This window comes from Microtus pennsylvanicus, chromosome 2 (assembly GCF_037038515.1).
Source record: "Microtus pennsylvanicus isolate mMicPen1 chromosome 2, mMicPen1.hap1, whole genome shotgun sequence".
Lineage (NCBI taxonomy): Eukaryota > Metazoa > Chordata > Mammalia > Rodentia > Cricetidae > Microtus > Microtus pennsylvanicus.
The window spans coordinates 21,797,755-21,812,938 of record NC_134580.1 but is presented as its reverse complement, the minus strand read 5'-3'; the positions used below and the strand labels follow the sequence as shown (position 1 = coordinate 21,812,938).

Sequence of the window (15,184 nt, the reverse complement as noted above, 5' to 3'; positions counted from 1 at the left end):
CTTGCACAACAATCACTACCCAGTGAGCCACTTCTCCAGCCCAGGGAAGTGTTTTTCAAAAGAGACCTCAAGGTCACCATAGGGAGGTGGCACCAAGGTTCCCTTGAAGCCTGTACTTTATCTCTTTCTACCAGACTCGATAAGCTGGCATTTGACAAAATACTACCTCTTTGTTTCTCTGCCCTTGTCACATTTGTTCCCCTAAAACAACCCCATCCTTAGGACAATGGCTTAAGCTTAGAAACGGTGTTACTTGATAAGGTATGGACCTGAGAAGAACATGCGAGAATCTTTTATTCACTTCACTCCGTCGGGTTCACTGCACTGCTCTGATATGTGCCAGGCACAATGCTGAGAACACAGCAGTGAACTCCAGAACAGAAGACAATAACTCGGTGACTAAATAGGCACCCAGTGCCAGGCGGTGCTAAGTGCCCTGAGGCCAAAGGGGAGGGAGGGTGACGATGTCGTCAACTGGAAGGAAGCCCTCAGGGCCCTCTGGGTGTGGGAAGCTAAGCCCTGAGAATTTCTGAGTTTCCTTTCTCACCCCCCTAAAGTGTGATCTTCAAGCAACTGAATATTCTACCTACCTGAAACAAAAGGACACCAGCTGGGGGCATTGCCTTCTATCTGCATAGATTCACTGTTGACAGTAGCGACGCTTTCCCCTACCAGACCAAAGTCTGTTTCATTCAGATGGAAAGTTAGTAGGAAGTTTCTCGCTGTCCCCAAACTGCTTCACTGGCAGGAACACAATAGACAAGTTGACAGTACCTGCTGGAAATGTGGCAAACGGTATTTACAAGTAGTTACCTTGTAACTGCCCACAGTGGCTAGGCTACATTTAATACCGATAAGCCTTGACTACAGGATATAGTGGGAGTATTTGTGTGTTAACACTCAGTGTGGCGCTAGCCTCCTGGAAGAGTTCTGGTCCACAGGGTCAGCCTGGCGGCAGAGAATCTGTTGTATTTTACTGACAGGCCAGTTTAGAGTGTGATGTAAAGCAATAACTGGTTGCACATTTGTTCTGGTCTTCCCCGAGGAGCTCAAACAGAAGGAAGGCGGAAAAGGGAAATCTGAGACAGGTGTGGTGGCTCACCCTGCTAATCCTAGTACTTGCGAGGGCAGCCTAGGTTCCACAGCAAGTCTGAAGCCAGCCTGGACCAGATGAAAATCTCTGTCCGAAAATAAAATAAAATAAAATAAAAACCACACAAGAAAGTGAGCAATCCTACTCATCAGATTCGGTGGTGAATTTTACAGATCAACCGGGAAAGAGGTTTCCCACAAATTCCCGTGCCCTCGGGCAGGGGTACTCTTTTGGGAATCATCTGGAAAACTTGAATCCACTTGAATTGCAAATAATAATTTGTGATATCTGAACTATTGTTCCCAAACTAGTCTAACAGCAGAGCCAGGACTTTTTGGGTTCTGTCACTTTAAAAAAAAAAAAGTAGCAACTTAAAAAAAAAACTCAGCTTGTCCTCCGCTGCCTCGTTCAGCAGCAGAGATAACAGAATTTGGCCACACAATTATTTACTCGAGGGATCGATCTATTTATGGCAACCTGTGTATTTTTAAATCGCAGCTACAATAGGCTATTGTTCTCCATATAAATAAATAAATGCTGCAGAATCGCCATCCTGGGTTTAAAGTAGAAACTGTTGCTCTTCACGGTGCGCGTATTGACTGGCCTTGCCCCCACCTGATAAGGCTCTTGTCCCGATTAAAGCTTGTAGCGCAGGAGAATCGTGGACGTCCGCTGTTCACTAGTTACTAATGATCGCTACCAATTCTCATTGCTTTCTGGGCTCTCTTTGAGGTCCAGTTTTTGCTTCTCTGAGCCTTTTCCGCAGACAGCTGAAGCCAAATTCCTTTCTTAGAGCCCCTAAAAATAGCACAGAAATAAGATTAACATGAACGTGCGTGAGGCGTCTTCTTGTAGTTCAAGGATGATAGTTAAAAACCCTTACTAGTTACTTAAGTGCCGCGTGTGCCTGACTCCTTTTGCTTTTGCGGTTATTTACTGCTAAAAAAAAAATAAAGTAAAATAAATCTCCGGTTCTAAGCCGCAGGAATTGCTTTCATTTAAATGCAAGGAAGTCTTAAGCGGAGAGAATTCGTATGTTAATGAGCCCTTCGGAGTGAGAACTGGGTTAAACGCGCCATTTGCTGGCATTGTTATGGACAGCGTGGAGATGATTTGTGTAAGAGGGAGCCCTGTGGGGCTGGGGGTGTAGCGCCGTGGGGGAGTGCCTGCCCAGTGTGTGGAGTCCTGAGTTCGAGGCTCAGCACCGCCCCCTCGCGCGCTGGCCCGCGCCTGTGGCCGCGCGTGCACCTGCGGGCGGGGGAAGTTTACAGAAGCTCTCATGGGCGTCTGCAGCGCGCGAGTCACAGTCCTGGGCGGCGGGGAATGGAGCGCGACCGGCGGCGGTGCTCCCGCATCTGGGTAACTTTCCTAGGAATGCCGTACGGGCGGGCGGGCCCCGGTGGACACCTGCCAGGGGACAGTTAGTGTGACAGTTCCTGGAAAGCAGGCGGCGCGACCGGCTGTCCTGAGCCGGAGCCGAGCTGGGGGTGGAGCGCGGAGCGACACCGAACTCTGCGAGCCTGTGCGCGGGGACCGGGTCCGGGTGCCGGGCGTGCAGGTGCGCGGCGCTGGCTGGGTGCGAGCGCGGGGCAGGGACAGCGGGGACAGGACCGCGGGGACACGATCGCCGACGTGGGCGCTGGCCTCCTCGGTGCTGCCGGGACTCGGGGCAGACCGGGACGAGGCTCCCCCTTGCGGCCAGAGCCGCCACCGCCGCTTGCCTGGGCGCAGGGCCGAGCCTGCTCCGGGGGTCTGGGTGGCCCCGCAGCCCCCACCGCCGCTGTGTCCCCGAAGACGGTGACATCCTTCCTCCTAGCCCGTCTAGAAAGGCTCACGTTAATCCGTATGCGGATAAAGCAGGCGGTGTGTGGAATGGAGTTTGTTTTCCCAACTCGGAGTCTTGTCGCGTACTTAAGGAAGTGTTTTCTCGGGAAACGGCGTTTCACGAGAGCTGTAAGTTTCACAAAGGGGATGTTGTTCTGGAGCCAACAGGTGACGGGGTGAAACCCGAGTCTGTGTGTATATTGGAGTCAGGTCTGGCCGCCGTTTCCTTGGGCCGCGGCCGAAAATAGAGATTAAAAAAAAATCAGTAAGACATTGACGGGAACATAGTTTTGAGAAAATGTGTCTCCCGCTGTGGAAAATGATGGTCTTGGTAGACATGGCTTTGCGTGATTCGTCACAGGCCATAGCATGCGAGCGTAGATCTCTCCAGAAATCTCTGGCAAAGCACCATGCCTTGTCATGGGATTTCCTCCTTTTGTTAAGCAGCCTCTTACTGTCCTGGAATGTGTGTGTGTGTGGTGTGTGTGTGTGTGTGTGCGCGCGCGCGCGCGCGCGTGAAGTTAGGATGCTGTCGAAGAGGTCCGCAGTCCCTCTTGGAAAAAACTGGATAGTGTTTTGGCAATTGGTGGCACATAGCAGCTGGGGAAAAAAATGGGCAAGTTGGGTGGAGGTTTACCTGGAAAATACCCAACGGCAAATGCTCAAATGCCACCGATGGCTAGTGTTGGGGGTGCTTTTGGTAAAGAAAAACTGCATTAACATCCTCCTGATAGCTGGGTGACGCCTGTTCTTCCACCACAAATGAAGCCGACTTGGGTTCTGGGAGCAGTGACTTTTGTCTCTAGTAGGCCACAGGGGTGTGTGGAAACTTTGAAGAAATTATAGCGTCGTATGTGTGTTTATTGGGAAATTCAAACTTTGATTCCAATGCTTTTGCTCACTCTGGGTTCATTTTAAGTTAAGGACTTCATAAATGGAAATGTGTATATCCATAAAGCTGTCTAATTTGTGTTCTGAGACCAGACGTGTGCAGGCTTCTGTACCACCAGATTTGTGCTTGATTACACTTAGTTGACCTATATGTGTTAACCTCTTAGAATCAGAGCAATTTTGAGTAAGGAACCTGGAATGGCCGTTGTGCTCTAAGGCCTTGCTAACAAACAGATTAGCTCTTCAAGTTTGTGGCTTGCAAGGTAGCACTTAGCAGTGGGGGACACCTAGGGAGCTTTAGCCCAAATGACTGTACAAATCACTGTCTGTCCAGGTGATCAAAGGGCTTCATAAGGACTCTCCAGAACCACGATAATCCTCACATAGTGGTTGGCATGGAGCTTTATTGGGAAGTATGAACACTGAAGGTTAGGGTCTTAGACTTCATGGAAGATTGACAGTTGTTTTAAAGATTTACTTGTTTTATTTTATGTGGGGGTGTGGGGGGGTGCCTGGCTGCATGTATCTGTGTACCAGGTGCATACATGGTGCTATAGGATCCTCTGGAACTGGAGTTACAGACAGTTGTGAGTAGCTATGTGGGTGCTGGGAATCGAACCCTGGTCCGCTCCAGTGCTCTTAACCACTGAGCCATCTCTCCAGCTCCCTGACAGTTGTTTTAGATCTGCATAATTTTGATGTGATTTGGTGAGTTGGTCCAAGAATATGATGACTGGCAGGGGCCAGGGCAGAGATGACAGAATTCGGTGCCTTCTGCAGGAACCGAATCCCTGGGACCCTCTCGTCCCTTCTGAGTTGCGCTCCCATCTCCCAGCTATAGGATCTCAAAACTCTAGGTTCATTCTCCGTTTCCTGCTAGTTTGTTTACTTTCTTCTCCCAAGCCACCCTTGGAGGCTTCCTTAGGAAGTAGGTGCCCCTCCCAGGCTTCTTCTCCTCTTTCCTAGTCATAATTTTCAATGTCTGTCTTCTTGGAAGGCCAGAAACATTCTTCTGACATTTCCCATCAATAGTGTCTAGGCTCCAGCCTGGCAGGACCAGTTCTTAACAGCCTGATCAGGTACCGTTCTCTGGGAGAAGCTGTCTTCTAGGGAAACTGCTTTCTCCACTGCTCTTCCCCCACCCTGCCACAGCTCTCTAAAGCAGCAGTTCCCAACCTGTGAGTCCGGACCCCACAGGGGTTTCTATATCAGATATTTAAATTACGGTTCGTAACAATAGCAAAATTTCAGTTATGAAGTAGCAATGAGATAATTTTTTGGTTGGGGGTCACCACAACATGAGGAACTGTATTAAAGGGTCACCGCATTAGGAAGGGCAAGAACCACTGACTTTAGAAGCAAAAAGAAAGGCTGATTTTTACATCTCAGGATCAGTCAGGATACTAACCCTTAGCTGTCCTATGCAGAATGAAAAAATAAAGTGACTTCTAATGGCCAAACTACCAGAGGAGGAAAAAAAAAAGCAAAGCTGCTCTCTGGCTGGGTTGACTGACACCCTCACACCTGACTGCCATCAGCAACAATGCCTGTGCTGATAGAGGAATACATTGTAATGCAGTCAAGTTGTACCATTTGCGGGTGTGGGGGGAATGGAAGGAGTTCCAGACAGGGTTTCTCTTCACAGCCCTGGATGAATTTGTTCTTCCAAGCTCTGCCTAATTTACAGAATACTGAAGGCAGCAGCTTTTAAAGATTTCAGCGTTGTTGACCATGGGTAAAAGGATAAGGTTACTTAACAACAGACAGCCTTAGTGGAAGTGAGCCAGGCATTGTGGGCAGATGCCTTTAACCCCAGCCAGCACTCAGGAGCCAGAGGCAGGTGGATTTCTGTGGGTTTGAGGTCAGTCCTGCTCTACAGAGTGAGTTCCAGGACAGCCAGAGCTACATAGTGAGACCCTGACTTGAAAACAGCAAGGAAAAGAAAAGAAACAAACAAAACCCATGTCAGCAGGGAGGAAAACACCTGCAGAAAGTCTGACAGCAGACCGCTGGGCTCGAGCTCCTGTGTACACCCCAGTCTGCACATATTCCCTGTGAACAGACCGCTGGGCTCGAGCTCCTGTGTACACCCCGGTCTGCTCCTGGTGAACAGACCGCTGGGCTCGAGCTCCTGTGTACACCCCGGTCTGCACATATTCCCGGTGAACAGACTGCTGGGCTCGAGCTCCTGTGTACACCCCAGTCTGCACATATTCCCGGTGAACAGTGGGTTTCTAGGTCACCCAGCTGGATTCTGTCTCCCTTGCTGGAATTCTGAAGCTTGTGCGCTTTTCTCTGTGAAAACAAGTGGCCAGCCACAGGCTCAATCCTGTAATTTACACACAGGCCGCCACTACAGAAATGTGTGTGTATACACACACACACACACACACACACACACACACACACACACACACACACATATAACAGACCTTGGACCGTTCCTATTACATGGGCTACACTTACTTAAAATTCTGGCTCCCAGTGGAATGTCACTTGTCTCCTTTTTAAATTTTGTTTTGAAAATTTTTATGTGTATGGGTGTTTTGCCTGCATGTATGTCCATATACCACGTCTGTGCCTGGTTCCCATGGAAGCCAGAAGAAAACATCGGGTTTCTCTGGGACTGGAGTTACAAGACTGTTGTGAGCCACCATGTGGGTGCTGGTAATTGAACATGGGTCCTTTGGAAGGGTAACAGGTGCTTTTACCACTGAGCCATCTCTCTAGCCCCAGTTGCTACCTCATTGATGTTACCCCCCCCCACACACACACAGCCCCCCCCCCCAGCCCATCTTTAATCATAAGAATGGGCGAATGGAATGGATAAATCAAGAAAGAAAAGACCCTTGTATCGATCACTGAGTGAATGAGGTCATACTCTGGTTTGGGGACAGATGCCCTTCATATCTAAGACTGTGTATAGTGTGTATAGGTGTTGTCCAACCTGTTCCGTAGACAGCACACATGCTTTGTGTGCGTTCATGACACATATCATGTCCAGGATTAGTGTGGGAACTGGAGGAGCTGCCTCCAAGCTGCTGGAAGTGGCAACCAGTAATTTCTCAAAATCGTTTGCCCTTAAGAGGCTAGAACCCTCCCGAGTTCTCAATTAAAAGTAAAATCCAGCCAGGCGGTGGTGGCACACACCTTTAATCCCAGCACTCGGGAGGCAGAGGCAGGCGGATCTCTGTGAGTTTGAGACCAGCCTAGTCTACAAGAGCTGGTTCCAGGACAGGCTCCAAAACCACAGAGAAACCCTGTCTCGATAAAACCAAAAAAAAAAAAAAAAAAAAAGTAAAATCCAGGGGTCAGCACCCTGTCTTCTTTTGTCATTAGCATGTTCCTATTCCAAATGTCCCCGTCAGCTTCAAGAAAGTCTTCTCAGTCATGGCTAAAGGAACTGCCTCTTGTGGTACCCTGCAGTAGTAACTTTGATGCTGTGTACTCAGAGAGTTCCTTCTTGGTTGCAGAGTCTTTTGTAGCCTTAAAAGCATCTTTCCAAGGAAAGCTTTGGTGTGTGTGCCAGCCGGAAGAGAGTCAGATTCCCCTAGAGCTGAAGGGACAGGCGGTTGTGGGAACCGAACTCTTGAGAAACAGAGCAAGTGTTCTTAACCATTGAGTCGTACCCCCATTTGCTGCTTAAAATACCCCAGGCCTCGGGGTATTTGATGACTCATGAGGGGATCCAGAATTTCAGAACTCAGTTTCCCCAACACTGAACACCAGATCCTTCCCCCGGACTATCACTCTTACCTCCTGGGTCAGATGTTCTCTTGACGCTTATACGATGATTGAAAAGTCATACATCTTCAGGCTGCGAGTGTGGTTCTTTTTAAATGGTGAGACTAGCTAGCTAGTCTTCAAGAAAGAAGAGGCAAGAAAAGACAAAGGACGGGCTTGGAACTGTTAATACTTTCTGACTTAGGTGGGGTGGAATACCACCATGATGACCCCTTTAAAATATACCAACTCTAGGCAGAGGCAGGCAGATCTCTGGGTTCGAGGCCAGCCTGGTCTGCAGAGCAAGTTCCAGGGCAGCTAGGGTTATACAGAGAAACCCTGTCTTGAAAGACAAAAAAATTAAAAGAAAAGAAAAGTATACCAGCTCTTCCAACCTCCTGCTTGTTTCTCACCCAGATGGGTCTGCTCCTAAGGCTCCCTAACTCCATGCCCCTGGACATCAGGCCGTGAGGCTCAGCATGTGTTGAGTGAGACACACCACCCATCTCACACTGCTTCATCCTGTACTTAAATATTGTAATGCCAACGGTAGCAGGAAAGCTGGCTACCCTGCTGATCAAACCCAAAGCCACACTTTGGATGAAAACAACTCCTGTTTTCCCACGATAGCTAAACTCTTTATATTGCCAGAAACTAAGTCTTCAGTGAAGTTGGCTGAGAGGCTGGAATGAACCTCTGAGAGTTGGAGGTTTAAGAAGTGGCCAGTTCATCCAAGCAACTAGGGGGCGTGGTGACATTTCACAGAGACCGCCTCCATCAGGATGGTGACGCAGCCCGCATTTTCAGAGCGCACAACTGTATAAGGGGATTCAGATCTTTGGCATTCTACATCGTGGGGCAAGTTTAGAAAAAAATGGTTTGACATAATTTATAGTGTCCTTTATTTTCTCCTTTTAAGAAAGAGTAACATTTAATTTTCAGGTTCTTTTTAACCTGTATATTTTCTGTTATTCCCACCCTAGCCCGCCCACCCCCAGCCAGGTCTGACAACAGATAAATGCTCCTATTTCAAAATTTCAGCTAAATTGCATTGGGAGTGCCAGTCCTGGAGGGAACCTGTGAGTTTACAAACCGAAGCCTTCAGCTCTAGTCCTCTTTCTTTGCCACATGGAAGGGGATCTTTTGAGGCAAAAGAAAAAGATCCAAGACAGCTCCTGACTTTCATTAACATGTTCCCTTTTATTGCTGGGAGGAGGGGGAACGGATGAATGCCCCTCTGTTTGGAGAGCCCGCCTAAGACGAATGGTCTGCACCTGTGGGAAATGACTGGGTCAGGATGGTGGTGTCGGAAAGGGGGCCGCCTTCCCCTGTGTTGGGGTGGATGAAGGCCTCTAGCTGGGGCAGCATCTGCTGACTCAGGATTTCTCCCGCAGGAATGGTAGGAGCCAGGTGCTGCTCAAAGTGTCGAGTTTAAAGTGACCGTGCTTTATGAAAGGAAGACGACATTTGGATGGCCACGTATTTTAACAAGCGCTTCTCCCCGCTCTCCTCAGCACTAAGCGTTGAGAGAGTTGCTGAAACATGACTTCTTCTCAGGCTGGGGCTGTTTAGGATTGCAGCCTTTCCCTCAAGGATAAGCAAATGAGAACATTTACTAAAGTCAGAAAAATTCTTGAGGTCTGACTTCGGCTTTAGTCCTTACACCAGCTATTCGCTATCGTTGAGCCCCCTTTTGTCTAAAGTGACTGGATTGGACTAGTCACAATTTTCTTTCTATTTTTTGATATGTAAATGTATATATAAAATCAAAATATACACAACTTGCTTTATATATTTTGATATATAAATTTATAAAATCAAAATATATAAAGGGAATTGGCTTTGCAAGGGTTCTTGTTTTCTTTAGAGCCTGTGTAAGGATGATTAGAAGACAAAGAGACAATCCACGGGGCTGGCAAAGCTGACATCCCAGAGTCAGGATCACTGTCTTGACACCTTCATTGTCCTTTTTCTGTGGCGGCTTTTTATTCAGAGATTTAACACCTCACACTGACTAAGAGTGGGCTGGTTGAAATGCAATAACTCAATAAACGTTGCCTAACTTTTCAGAAAAATGTTGGTTGATAATGCGATTTAACATCAAGTCACCCAGCTGGACTTGGTTGTGGCATGGACTGTCTTGGGTATTCCTTTACTGTTTGTGGAGGGAGTTCCCTGAATACCTTCTTGACCTGAGCCCTTTCTAATCCCTGTGTAAATCAGGTTTGGTCCAGGGACTAGACGTGTCCAATGTGCGGTTTGTCCCAGGGGCTCCATTGAGCAGTCAGCACTGCCTGGGATGGAAGACTTGCTCAGGAAATACGGGGAGCTAGCAGCGAGCATCTCGGCAGCCATCTTCCTGGGTAGCTGATGGTGGGTGAGGCAGAGAGCCCAGTTCCCGTCTTTGTAAACTCTGAAGACCTCACAGGATTTCACCTGTGGGGAAAGTAGCGCACAGAGCGGTTTCCTTGAGTACTTGTCAAATAAATCATGATCAGGAATCACCTGTTAAAGGCGACCCAGAACTCTAGCATGGTGGCCTTTCTTCTTTGATCCTGAGCTGGTTAAGGAGGATCACTTCCTCATTGTTTGAGTGGTACTGGGGCTTGCAGGTGACTCCAGGCATTTGATCCCTTTCTCTGGGCGCATCAACATGGACACAGATATTAAGTAGACGGTCTCGGAAGAGTGGAGGTTTTACATTCGTTTCTCCTGTGTCATCCACAGCAGCCACTGGTGAATGTCCTGTGACGGAGAAGCCAGGCTTTGAACCTCATTATTATGCCTTTGGAGATGGAGCCCAAAATGAGCAAACTGGCCTTCGGGTGCCAGAGAAGTTCCACGTCAGACGATGATTCTGGCTGTGCGCTGGAAGAGTATGCCTGGGTCCCACCAGGCCTCAGGCCTGAGCAGGTAAGGAGCCCACTCTTTGATTGGCTTTCCAGGACCTTCCACTGTTTTTCCAAGTATGGATCTTCACTCTCCCTCAGCTGGATTTGCTTTCCAAGGTTCTCTTTGGCTTCTTAGTGGGAACTCGTGGATCCTGTGGCCCCACGGCCGCAGTCAGCTCCTGCTGTAATTAATAAAATGCCGGGTACCACGGGTGTGCTTCTTAGTGCTCTTGTGAGTCCCTCTTCAGGGAGGAAGAGGAACTTACCTGACTTGGATGGTTTGGGGGTTTTTTTTGTTTCTTTTTTTTTTTTGATGGTCAGGGGAGCAGGGGCAGGGTGTGTCTTTTGAAACAGGGTCTCCCTGTGTAGTCCTGGCTGCCCTCCAACTTGCAGAGATCTGCCTTTTTCTGCCTCCCAAGTGCTGAAAAGAAAGGCGTGTGCCAGTATGCCTGGCTCTTATATATCTCAGAACTTCAGTAGAAACAGAAGGAAATAAAAGGGCCACCTCCCGGCCAGGTCTATGCAGTTCTCCTCTGTGGAAGAGGGATGCAGTCTTGCCACTAAGTCTGGCCTTCCATGAGTGCAGCAGAGGCTGGGAAAGCACCAGCGTGGCGCTTCCTTTGCGTCGCTGTTTGGGAATGATGGGGACAGTGTCTGCCTATTTTCTTTTCCCAGTATCCTTATGATGACGATATCACAAATTGTTGGTGGGTCTTAGGCAGGCAAAGTTGTCCTTCAGAACAGAAGACCACAGACTCGCGTCTGGTTGTCCAGTTACCTTTCTTGGAAGGTGGGAGGGAACCCCTTTGAGATAAGGCATCCTTATACATTCAAGACCCGGTGTATAAGTAGCGACTCGTAATAGTAAGGTATCAGCAAAGCTTCTAGAGCCCACACAGGAAGCAAAGGTGTGCTGGCATAGCCGTTGGGGAAGTGAAATTTTGAGAGACTCCCTTACATCCTAGATGGTGTTTGTTGAACCATTGCTAGCAGACGGCCCCCAGGTCCTTTAGGTCTTCTACTTGAATCCCTTTGATTCCACCTCAGCATTGCAGCATCCTTTGTGGCCTTCACCAAGGGATTTCCTAAAAGACAATAGAGACATGAAAATGATGTCCCCTTTCAAAGTGAGCTGAGACCCGCTCAGCATGCTGCGTACTGCAGATAACACCCATCCAAACCCTGTAAAGCGGATGGCAGAGAGAATCGTAGAATTTAGAGAGAAAATTGAGTCTGTCTGTTTAGAGGCCGGATCTTGGATATTTGTCACAGAATCTCCAAGAATTCACCCAGGACTCTCTCTTGATCCCTCAGCTGACCTTTGCAAGACTGGGGAACAGGAACCGTAAATGCATGCGTTTGATAGCTCGTAATTTATGATGCCCTTAATTGTCACTGCAAATTGCATTCCTGAGGAGCAATTTAGCAGCTGGATGCTAGTTGATGCTAGCAGATGCAGGTTTGCACCACTGCTGAGTTGGCTCAGCTGGTCCCCTCATTAGCTGCAGGGGGGCAGAACCCCCCCCAAAGGAGGGAGAGGTGAAGACCCGCCTGCTCAGACCTTCCTTTTGTGTATTGATGGCATCCATCCTGTGCTGCCCCCACAGATCCAGCTTTACTTTGCTTGCTTGCCGGAGGACAAGGTCCCTTATGTGAACAGCCCCGGAGAGAAACACCGGATTAAACAGCTTTTGTACCAGTTGCCACCACATGATAACGAGGTAAAGTAACAGGAGGAAAGCTAATTAGTAAGAAGAAAATAAACAGTCAGCGTCCTGGGGCCTTTCCGAAAGCCCAGCTCTTCACTGGCTAGGCCGCTCTTCGGCCTTTCTTAAAAGGTTACCTTACGAACAAGGCTTTTCTTCCTTTTTTTAGAATAGAGAAAAGAGTATCACAGCGGGACTCTTCACACAAGTTGTTCTTGATGGTGTTTTCAGCCACCCACCAATTATTGGGAGCTTTTCCTTCCACGGGCAGTGCGAGCACTTCAGGGTAGTTCAGGATTGAAGACCCGAGCGCCTGCAGAATGCAGCGGGAAGGAGTGAATGTGGCAATTACCCGGTTTCAACCTTCTGTGGAAGGTGGCATCTTTCTTGCTGCTAAGGACTGCAATCAGTTCACCCTTAGAAAATAGTGAGCCATGCCCATTCTGTTCCTTTTCTAGAGATTGAGGTCCATTTTACTTTATTTTTTTTTTTTTGAGACGGGGTCTGGATCTCGACATGCAGACCAGGCTGGCTTCGAACTCCTGGAGATAGACAGGTCTCAGCCACATGGGTGCTGGGATTAAAAGCGTGAACCACCACATCCAGCCAAGGGTTTGAGGCAGGGCAGGGCAGGCAGGTGTACTGTTTGACGTCCTGAAACTCCGGGAAGGAAGACCGGTCACGGCCACCCTGCAACACACACCTCTGTTCTCTTTCCTGCAAAGGTGCGGTACTGCCAGACTTTAAGTGAAGAGGAGAAAAAGGAGCTGCAGGTGTTCAGTGCACAGAGGAAGAAAGAAGCGCTGGGAAGAGGAACCATTAAACTCTTGTCCAGAGCCGTGATGCATGCGGCGTGTGAGCAGGTAGCCCCTTCTAGGGCACGCAGAGGGTGAGCAGAGGGTGGCTGATGGGTGGGACGGATGCACACCCTATAAAAACTTCTGAAGGAAAAGAATTCCCTAGCGGTTCTTACTGTCTGCACTGCTGTGTGACAACAGAAGTCAGTCTGTTTGAATGACACGGTCCTGCAGGGAGGGACCCTTGTATTTAAAACGCAGAGAGATAACGAAGACATTCTAATCCCCTACCTGCGAAGGCTCTAGAGTGGGAAGCGGCTCAGTCACACTGGACAGAACTGGGAAGGTTGGTGTCGTTCGATCACCAGCAGTAGACAGAAATTAAAGCTGTCCTAAAAACACGAAGGAAAAAAAAAGAAAACCCCTGTAGTTTATTTAAAAGTGGGAAAAACTAAAAGTCCAGTAACTTAAACCGAAGAGTCATTTTAATTTCCAATCTTTGTTTTTTTAGTGTGGATTGCAGATGAATGGAGGGGAGGTGGCAGTGTTTGCCTCCCGCGCAGGCCCCGGAGTCTGCTGGCATCCGTCCTGCTTTGTCTGCTTCACGTGCAATGAGCTACTGGTCGACCTCATCTATTTCTATCAGGATGGAAAAATTCACTGTGGCAGGCACCATGCAGAACTGCTCAAACCTCGATGCTCAGCCTGTGATGAGGTAAAAACAACGACGACAACCAAAAAAAAAGTCCATCCCTTAACGATGGAAAAAAATCAACAGCCAACATTCCACTGTTCACAACTAAGCAAAACACGTGCCTCGTGCTTTGTTCTTTATGGATATTTTTAAGATAGAGTTGCCCGTCCACAATGGAATTCTGTGTAGCCAATAAATAGGGGGCAAGCAGGTGCTTTTTGCTTGTCCGTGGATGTCTCCGATGAAATGTAGGGGGGGAAAAACACTGCAGAAGAATATGTAGAATACAACCTTTATTTTTTTTTTCAAATATAGGAAAGAAAGAACTCGATATAATGGACATGTTGTATACAGTTAGCAAAGGCTAGAAAGACAAACCAAAGTTAGTCAAGGATATAGCATAGGTGGATAACAGTGTAAAAGGAATTTCTTTCTCTTACATTATTATTATTATATAGAGATTTTAATTTTTTGAATGGCCTCATAAAGCTAGTCAGGCCTCAAACTTACTTTACTAATGTAGCTGAAGTTTAAAACTTTGAATTCCTTATTCTCCTGCCTCCTGTTTCCAAGTGTTGGAATAATAGATACATACCACAATGCCCACCAAACTTTTTATTTTAAAGTAACTTTATTTTTGAAAAGGTTGAAAAGATACTATAGACAGCCCCTATACACCTTTCTCCCCGCTCCCAGGTGCTAGCTTTCCCATAACCATGCTGTCTATGGTGAAAGCAAGAATCACCATTCATGCAGGGGCCATGCCTATACCTATTGGCTTTGGTTAGATTGTTGCCTTTACTTTTTTTCCCCATCAGTGAGTTTATTTTAGGTCTTTGAGGCAGTCGTATATCATATAGGAAAAGGACATTACATGGCTCCCTGCAATTAGGGTTCCTCCTTGTGTCTTCTTTGTCTTCCTCAGCCTGGGACAAAGTTTTCAGGTTATACATCCACACATATATTTCTTTAATGAAATATAAAGATTTTAAAGTCCTTAATGTAGAGGCGGCCTCTGTGTCAGACAAAACACTTCCTTCACAACTGTTCACACATCCCCAGCCTCACTGGCTCGTTGTTCACTCCGCAGACACTGGTTTCAGTTAAAACATACACAGACCAAAATCGACTTGACTGCTAACGTGTGCTTCATCAGATTTCGCCACTAAAATGGTCCTTGGGAACAAACAAAAGTGTAATAAATTCACTTCTACCTCCAAGTTTAAGCAAACACTTAGTTTCCCCTCTCCAACAGTGCCAGTTTGTATTCTTGTAGACAAGTCTTTGTCAGTGAAATGGAAACATGCATGAAGCCAGTATTTATCTGTAGCTATCTACGTAGGCACACATATTACAAACTATTGCATATTTTGTAGTTGACTCTTTCTTTCTTACATGTATGATGAACACCAAGAGTATAAACACAATATAACTAAGTCAGTGGGTCAGGCCCTCTCTGGTAACAAAGCCAAACACTCATTGGGTGTGGTGGCGCATGCCTTTGAGCCCAGCACTCAGGAGGCAGAGGCAGGCAGATCTCTTGAGCTTGAGGCCAGCCTGATTTA

General features: G+C 47.6%; 1 protein-coding gene across 5 annotated transcripts in view; it reads left to right on the top strand.

Moving 5' to 3' along the window:
* Positions 1-15,184, top strand: part of Prickle1 (prickle planar cell polarity protein 1) — a 92,590-nt gene that overhangs the window by 70,197 nt on the left and 7,209 nt on the right. For 3 of the 5 annotated variants that reach the window (XM_075960435.1, XM_075960438.1, XM_075960436.1), the window contains exons 2-5: positions 10,259-10,444; positions 12,030-12,143; positions 12,854-12,991; positions 13,437-13,640. In XM_075960435.1, the coding sequence (XP_075816550.1) occupies positions 10,313-10,444; positions 12,030-12,143; positions 12,854-12,991; positions 13,437-13,640 (588 nt within the window). In that variant the 5' untranslated portion in view covers positions 10,259-10,312. Of the gene's footprint in view, positions 1-2,167; positions 2,453-2,793; positions 3,047-10,258; positions 10,445-12,029; positions 12,144-12,853; positions 12,992-13,436; positions 13,641-15,184 lie in introns of those variants that run through there. The other 2 variants (XM_075960437.1, XM_075960439.1) reach the window with 2 other exon arrangements.